At 49.4% G+C, this 8,939-nt stretch overlaps 1 protein-coding gene across 1 annotated transcript in view; it reads right to left on the bottom strand.

Annotated features, from left to right (window-relative positions):
* The window catches only part of LOC119332930 (anthocyanidin 3-O-glucoside 6''-O-acyltransferase-like), a 14,707-nt gene extending 6,159 nt beyond the window's left edge, over positions 1–8,548 (bottom strand). Inside the window, exon 1 of the mRNA XM_037606014.1 lies at positions 7,807–8,548. Within this exon, the coding sequence (XP_037461911.1) occupies positions 7,807–8,472 (666 nt within the window). The 5' untranslated portion in view covers positions 8,473–8,548. The remainder of the gene's footprint in view (positions 1–7,806) is intronic.
* Positions 8,549–8,939: the final 391 nt, after the last annotated feature.

Here is an 8,939-nt window from a genome sequence, read left to right as displayed (position 1 = left end):
ACGCTGCCCCGACGCCGCCTCGACCCCGCCTCGACGCTGCCCCGCCGCCTCGACGCGACCCCGCCGCCCGGACGCCGCCCCGTCCACACCACCGTCGCCGGAGCCACAGATCCCTCGCCGGCCGCCTCCCCCCACTCCAATCAAGAGCTCGAGGTCAGCGCTGTGCTGTCCACTTCTGCTGCTCCTCTCCTCTCTGTATTGGGCTTGATTCTTGCTGCTGTTGATCCCAAGTTTGATGCATAACAATTGTTGTATGAGTTCTCCAAATGAACAGGAGTACTCCTCTATTTTGATATGAAATCACCATGATAGGTCCACATGCTACTGTTGTCAACATGATAAATAGTTTCAGTTAGTTACCTCTAAAACTATTCCTAATTAACTGAAGAAGAGAAGAGAGGAGGAGTAGTTTATTTCATAGAGTAAACATTAGCACTATTTGACAGTAAAAGGTTTTAGCTAATTTGAATTAACTGAAAGCAGCAGTACATCATTTTTATTGATAGTAAAATGTTTAAAGAAACAGAAATATCAGTACAATAGCTAGATTACACTATCAGTACACTACCAGTAAAATGTTCATTTAGTTTCAATAAACAAATATTGCCAAGCATGACATGGCCTTTCTGATCTCGTACTCCTGAATTTTCATGTCACTTGTGTTATTAGTAGTTTTTTGATAGTAAAAGGGATGAAGAGGTCGGTGACCTCCAAATTCCAAATTTAGTAAAAGTTTGGGTATTCGAAACTACTAGTCTGAAAAACAGTTTATGTGGTCTGAAACTTTTCCTAATGTGTTTCAGACTTTCAGTAAAAGTTGTTGAATCAAATCAGTTCTTTGATGCTATTATGGATAGAATTAAAATCCACACTAAACCTTGATATGGGAACTATTCGTTTTGATGCTACTGTGCTTTAATACGATATGCTGCTAGTGGAAGACTTTGGAATTTGAAAACCCAAATTAGTTCAGTCTGCCTAGTTCAGCTTCACATAGGTTTCTATTTTCTAGCCTACTGTAATTGTTCCGAACTTTTGATAATCTGTTTCAGACTTTCAGTTAGGAGTTAAGACTAGGAAATAGTATGAACTGCTGTTGGATTAAATCAGTACGTGGTTAACAGGGACAACATTGTGCCTGTTGGGTTTATGAACAGATGCTAGAAGGTTGTCTGAAGATAGTTGTTTGCTAGGGGTGGGGAATCATTTCATAAGTAAAAAGTCCATACTGAACCTTGATACGTAAACCAATGGTTTTGATGGTACTTTGGAACTTGAAAATCAAAATCAGTTCAGTCTGCCTAGTTTAGCTTCATATAGAAGATAATGATTCCTGTTTTTTAGTCTACTGTAATTGTTTTTTAGCCCACAGCACTTTGCATTGTTTTGAGGTTTTGTACATCAGCTTTCTTTTTTATCTTCTTATTTAAAACTGTAGCAGTACCTGTGACACATAATGCCTAACAGTTTAACTATTTTCTGTTTCTGTCCTCATTTAGTGCTTGGTATGTCTCCTGTTCTGGGTCATGGACTTTGTGCCATGCCCACATTGGTTTTCTGTTTGGCCTTAATTTGGCCTGACAAATGATGGTCTACTAGCTGGTCTACTAGCTGGCAAGATGCTTGGTATATATATGTTGTGTTCAGTTTTGGCAGGAGTTCAGAACTGTTAGGCAAAGGTCATGTCTCCGACCATCGTGTCCTTTTTTGCCTTGTCCACCCGAGAGGCCCTTGAGTTTGCTAGAATGTCGATTAACTTCCATTCCGGCAAATTCGGGTACTCCATATGTCCTATTTTCAGCAAAGGTCATGCTGAAATTTTTCGTGAATTTTAGCATGACTTTGCTAAAAATAGGACATATGGGGTACTTATGACTAATGCATGGGCCGGGGTATCTTAGTAGTTAATTAAGTAGGATCAAGTGCCCCGGCGTACTTGTGACTAATGCATGGCTTTTAGGGTGCCTCGGTGTCGATAAAAACCGAAATGATGAAAGCTTAGGCTTTTAGGGTGCCTCGGCGTCGAAAAACCCTCAATTATAAAAGCTTAGCTTTTAGGATGCCTCGGTGTCGACAAACCCTAAATGATGAGACCATGATCTTGTTCCTTGACAATAACCAACTTTTTGACCAAACTTTGTTCCTATTTATAGAGAAACGTGGCCAACAACGATGAGGCCGGGGGTTCGGGCGGCAAGAAATTCTGGGAGCTGTCCTAGGAGATGGAGGAACAACCTCACTTGTATGAGGACGCCACCTTCCCCACCGATCGTGAGACCACTGATGGTACCGCCGAGGATGACCCCACTGATGCCACCACTGATGGTGCCGCCGAGGATGCCACCACTGATGATGGCGGCGCACGCACAGATGGCAGCCAACCGAAGAGGCAACGGAAGGACCGGCGCCCGACCGTGCTCCGCACCCTCAAGGAGGAAGTTACTGAAGTGGACTCCAACGGGAATCCAACGGCGCCCGAACGAATAGTCAAGGGGTACTCGCTTCAGCTCGGGTGCATTCTCCGAAGCACCGTCTCGATCAACACCGAGAACCTCAGGCATCCTGACTAAGGGAATTTGCGCAACCTCCTCTTCACGAAGCTGCACGAACGATACAAGTTCCCCGCTGAATTTGAAAACACAAGCCTCAAAGGGAATAAAGTGAACAATGCTGCCCTCACGAAGATGAGCACGGCCCTGTCTACTTGGAAAAGCAATGTGAAGAGAATGATCGAGAAAGGTGAGAGTTATGAGAAGATCAAGGAGAAAAATCCTTCGATCACCGAAGATGACTACAACGACTTCAAGATCAATTGCTCGAGCACCGCAAGCTCCGAATCAAGTAAGTGGGGGAAAGAAATGCGGGAGCTGAACTTAGGGGAACACACACTCGGTCCCGGCGGTTACAGAGTGGCGGAGCCTATATGGGACAAGGAGGAGGCGGACCGTGCCGAGCAAAGCCTACCGCCCCTATTCGATAAATACGGTGACAAGCAGACCAGGAACTTTGTCAGGGCCCGGTACAAGAAGGACCCGAAAACAAAGGAGCTTACCACGGATCCAAAGACCAGGGCGCTTGAGCTTGTTCTGGTAAGGAATACACCCCCGCGTAATTAGCTCCATATGGTTGCATTCTAATTAATGAAGCCAAATTTCTAAATGGTTCACATTCCTTCCGCAGGCGACTGAAAGCAGTAGCGCAGGGTCGACTAAGAGCAACCCTTGGGACACCACTCTAAATAGGGCGTTGAATGTAATGAAGAACAAGGATAAGCTCAGTAAGCCGACGTCAGCTGGTCGTGTGGCCGGCAAAGGCTTGTCGACAAAATGGTTGTCATACTATAACACTGATGGGCGAAAGGAGAAAAAGGCCAGCTCGGAAAGCCAGGCGCGCGAGGTTCAAGAACTCAGGGCACAGGTGACGCGGATTCCGGAGATTGTCCAAGAGCAAGTGCAATAACAACTCGGAGCGACGATCACCGCCATTGTGCCTACCTTGATCCAGGGGATTAGTGCGTGGATTGCGGGCGGCCAACAGGGGCCGCCCCCGATTCCTAGCTTCACGGCCAGCAACTCGCAGAACGGGATGGCGGGGCCATTGGTGTCTCCGGCGGAGGCGGCATTGGTGTCTCCGACGTCGGCACGGGAGCTTAATGCACCCGGGTGTACGTCGGCCGGCACCTCTGCAGCAAGCGCCCCCTCCGTCAACTGCACGCCCGCAGTTGGCGGTGCCTCGACATTAGCCGAGCTCGACGCCATCATCACGGTAACTAATTAAGCCTCTCTCGGCCGAGGACTTCATCTCCTTGCCTTTGACTGGGCATCCCTGACGCCCTACATGTTTTCGCAGGGCGCCGCCGACGTTCCGTGCACTCTCCTGCACTTCGTGAACAACGAGTTGGTCGATGTCGCCAAGGGCAAAATCGTTCAACCGGGCAACCCCTTGTTCCACGGTACCCAGATGCCACCCAACTTGTTTAGGGTTCAACTAGTTCGGGTGCTGCCAGGCTGCGACGAGTTGTTACCTCCGATTCGACCCATCGGGGCCGACGATGATGACGTGATGACCCTCAGCGCCTGCCTGAGCTGGCCCCTGCTTTGGCCGAAGAGCCAGATTCGTTTGGGGGCGGGGGACACCACCCCAAAGACAACACCGCCAGTCGTGCCGGCGCCAAGTCGGCCCCATGGCAAGACCGCCGCAACGGTGCCGGACATCCCTATGCCACTGGATCCAAACATGCATATGGCACAGGATCAGAACGACGACGACGACGATACATTTGCCAACGTCGATCAGTACTTTGCCGATCATGGGTACGGTGCCGACTTCATGGGGCCTCCTTCCCAAGAACCCAACCCAACAAAATACGTGCGCGATCTAGCTGGTACCGCGGAGAAGCCAAGTTGCAATAGGCGTCGTCTGCAGTTCAGCTCTCAGGAGACGCCTCCAGCTGCCGACTTCACCGAGCCTCAGATAGGCGAGGTGGGAAATATGATCAGCCCCAACACACTCAAGAAGGCGGTCTGTGAGCAGAACTCGGTCCCATTACAGGAGAAGAAGAAGGCACGCAAAAGAAAGACTAACAAGGGTGCGGGCCAGCCGGCACCGAGTACGATCTGTGCTCAGGACGGGCCACCTTCACCTGAGGATATCTCGAGGAGGGTGCATGTGGCGGGTAGGCCGATGCTACCGAGAAATATGCTCGATGCTGCAACCGGTGCTATGCGGAGTCTGCATGACAGTGTTCTTTCTTTGGAGAAGCGGCGTCTCGGAGAGAAGGATGTGGCATACCCGGTTTTCGCGGCCAAGGTGCCAGAGGGCAAGGGCTTTGTGGATAATTCCATCGGGGGTACGATCGTCCTGCGGTTTGATGACATCCACGCTATGTTGAACCTTCATCCGCTGCACTACACCTTCGTTCGGCTATTTTCGCTGAGTATGGAGATGCGGATCATTCGCGACAAGACCCCGGACATCGTGATAGTCGACCCCTTCTACATGCGTGCCAAGATCTTGGGCAGCGCTGGGGACCGGCAAGTCGCGAGTTCTTACCTCGAAGGCGTCATTCTGGCAAACCAAGATACGGATAACTTCCTCGTGCCTTACTTTCCCGAGTAAGTCCTCCCCTCAACCGCCCCGTAACATATGAATTCTTAGATTTCGATCGTTTTTCTTTTAACATTCCGTGTTTTCTGCAGTGACACACCTTGCACGCTCATCCTCCTAAGCCCCAAATATTCCATGGCCACGTATTTCGACCCGGACCGTCAGTCGAACGTAGACTACACAAATGTCAAGAAGGTTCTTGATGATGTTCTCCCCGGCTACATCAAATCTGGAGGCACCTTCACCAGGCCTATTCGTAAGTACGGCAAGCACGTGTTCTCCCACAATACGACGTTCTGCTGCGTCAAGCAGCCGCCTGGCGGTCAGAAGGGTGCCTACTACGCCATCCATCACATGCGGGCGGTCGTACGGGACCATCATCAACTTCTGCTACCGAGTAGACTCAAAGATTGGGCCGCGAGCGTGTCGGCAATCCAGGACGCGGACATCAGACAAGAATTCTTTCGCATCCAGTCGGAGTTTGCGAAAATCATCCATCAAGATGTCCTTCGTACCGCGGGGCAGTTCTACCTCAGAAATCAACCGTCCAACAGTGACATCGACACAATCCTACAAATGCAGGCTGACAACGCCCGTTCTTTCATGACTCCCACGATAGACGGCGGCTTCATCCACGCTCCGGTCCCTTGAGTCTCATGTTGTAATTAAACTTTAATGAACTTGTAGTATGTCTCTTTGGTTTTGAGAGTCGTTCAACTTAAGATGTAATCGATGCTATTAATGTCCCTTGAGTCTCATGTTGTAATTAAACTTTTCTTTTCCGATCGTTCTGTTGCATACTTATATATTGCTTATGTATTGTCTGTGAATTGGTACTAACGTTTCGTTTGGCTACTGCATAGCGATGGCGTGGTATGTCATGTACAAGGGTAAGGTTCCCGGAGTCTACGACGACTGGGAGGAGTGTCGGAGACAGGTTCACCGATTCAGCGGTAACAGTTACAAAGGGTACGCCACTAGGGCCGAGGCCAAATCTAGATACGCCCGCTATCTAGCGGGAGAGGGGAGGGAGCGTTGGAGGAACCGGATGAAGACGAGTTTCATCGTGATGATGCTCATCGTGATGACCGCAGCTCTCTTCTATGTGATGGTAGTTTAGATGATCGATATCGACTTGTAATGTGAAGACAAACTCGCGGTCTCGAGACTTGTAATATAATGTTTTATCTTTGTTCGGTCTTTTCAATTCGGAGACTAATATGATGACTTGTATTCGGAGACTAAAATGATGAATTGTATTCAGAGACTAATCTTCTATTGTATTCGATGAATCTGTTGTTGATGTATGCTGTCTATATTTTGTCCAATTATACATTTTGTAACCTGTGCAAAAAACAGAAAATAAAAAAATAAAAAAACCTAATATTCATACTAATGGCGCATCACATCATAGTGCGACATTAGTATGCCAAAGGATACTAATGGCGCATCATTAAAGAGTGCGCCATTAGTATGCCGAAGTTACTAATGGCGCATCTTGCTGTCGTGCGCCATTAGTATGCCAAAGCACCTGGGTATACATGGCGCCCTGGGAGGCATACTAATGGCGCACTATTGTATATACTAATGGCGCATCTGGGGTGCGCCATTAGTATACCAGATACTAATGGCGCACCTGTGGTGCGTCATACTAATGGCGCACCACTAATGCATCATTAATGGCCAAATTAGGTGCGCCATTAGTAGGCCTTTTCCTAGTAGTGAGGCCTCGCACAGCCATGCATGCAAACAAAACCGATTCACACCTCCACCTAAAGTTTCAATTCACACCATGCATGCGCACCAGGAAGGCAAGCGGAAGGAGTAATTTCAGCAGGCTAATTAGTGACATGCACCCTATTTCCCTCTAATTGTGAAAAAATCAGGTTTTAGAGATACGCCCTTTAAACTGTGATGGAGGGAGTATACTTTATTGTAGAGTACTCCTTTAGATCCATATTAGTTGTCACTCCATGTATCTAGTAGAGTAGTACTTCCTTTGTCTGGAATTACTTTGTTGTAGAAATGAATAAAATATATGTATCTAGAACTAAATACATCTAGATATATTATTTTTGTGCCAAATGATACAATTATTTTTATGACAAGTAATTCTAGACGAAAAGAATATTATTTTTCAAAGAAAATAGAGTCGGCTGCTTAGTTTTACCAATGATAGCTTGCTTGCCGGTTGAAGAGACTAACGGGCAGAGAAGGGAAGTAAGGGCATTTCCAATGCTAATCCTTAAATCGTCCGGATACACTGTTTGCACATGTTGTGTCATTCAATACAGATTTGTATCTGTCTGTCAGACAATTCAGACATATTTTTTTTACAACTAGAGATAAAATATGGAGCGGGGGCTTTGCCGGCGTCCGCACCGCTGCCACGCCCTTTTATGACCGCCCTGACTCACCCAAAACGAGGGAGAGGAAACATGTGGAGGAGAATCACCCGCGCATGGAAAGGCAGTGATTGATGAATAATTGGATATAGTAAAGTCTTGACAGGGAAGTGGTTGTGGAGAGCCAGTGCCATTACATTTTGGCAGAAAATACACCGCAGAAAAAAAAAGGGGCGAAATCTAATGCAGATCTCATACTAGCACCTTTTTTCCCGATGAAACGGAGCCGGCTTGCTCGCCGGCGGCCGAGACGAACGGACTGGGAAGAGAAGTGAGGAGTGATCGAGGTACATACCAGCGGCAGATTGGGCGGGTACTTGCGCAGCGTGCTCCTCGCGAGCTCCTCGCCGACGCCGGGGAGGGCCACCACCGCGCGGTCGAACGTCATGTCAGCCACGGCAGTAGCGTCCCCGCGGCAGGCCGCGGCCCACGCCTGCAGGAACATCCACACTGACCGGCCGTCGACCACGGCATGGTGCAGTGCCACGCCGAGCGCCACCCCGCCCTTGAGCCGCGTGACCTGCACGGCCAGCACCTCCGCGGGGAGCGCCTCCACCTTGAGCTCCGGGACGAGCGCCTCCAACGTGTCCACGTCGTGGTCCGCATCCCCCGCGAGCCGCCGCGCGTCCGCGTCGTCGCTCTCTACGACGACGAACCGCACGCCGCCTCCCTCGGGGCCGGAGCAGTCGATGGCCGCGTCGCCGGTGGACGGCAGGAAGACGACCCTCCCGGCGAGCGGGGGGAGCCGCGCGAGCGTGGCCGCGAGGGACGCACGGAGGGAGCCCACGAGCGACTCGAATGGAGGGTGCTGCTGGCCACCGGCGCCATCGACGAAGAGGAGCACGCGCTGGATTAGCGGGATCGCGACCCACGGCGCGTCCAGCGCGGATAGCCTGACTACCAAGTCCTCCGGTGGTGGCACGACCACGTGGCCGACCTCGACGATATTCACCGTCGGCATGAGTAGCTATAGCGACGAGACAGACGTGCTGGGTGGTGGTGGTGGGGTGCGCTGCGTGCCTACCTGCCGTCCCGCGAACTGGAGATGCTCGCGTCTTATCTTTATCTTTATATATAGTTGACCAAGAGGTCTACGTGAGGCTGGTAGTGGGCCCCACAGGGCAGAGCACGGAAAGAAAACTCAGTATAATAATACGTGTCACAATAGCTGAACATATGTTGTCTGAATTTGCAATTTGGGTAACATACCAGAAATGAACACATCTCTCAAATATTGCATTTACGTTTTTGCAGACGAGTCAAAAAGGAAATTGCATAACTGGTCAAAGCGTCTTTAAATAATCAAAGAGATAGCAGATGGCCTTGTTTATCTGCATCTGCCTTCTCAGACTTACATTGTCCAAAGGGATTCGAAAGCAAGTAGTGTCCTGTTGGATCCTGAAATGAATGTTAAAATTTCTGATTTCG

This window comes from Triticum dicoccoides, chromosome 7A (genome assembly GCF_002162155.2).
Source record: "Triticum dicoccoides isolate Atlit2015 ecotype Zavitan chromosome 7A, WEW_v2.0, whole genome shotgun sequence".
NCBI classification, from domain to species: Eukaryota; Viridiplantae; Streptophyta; class Magnoliopsida; order Poales; family Poaceae; genus Triticum; species Triticum dicoccoides.
The sequence above is the reverse complement of the archived record's forward strand: the minus strand, read 5'-3'. Positions and strand labels throughout refer to the sequence as shown.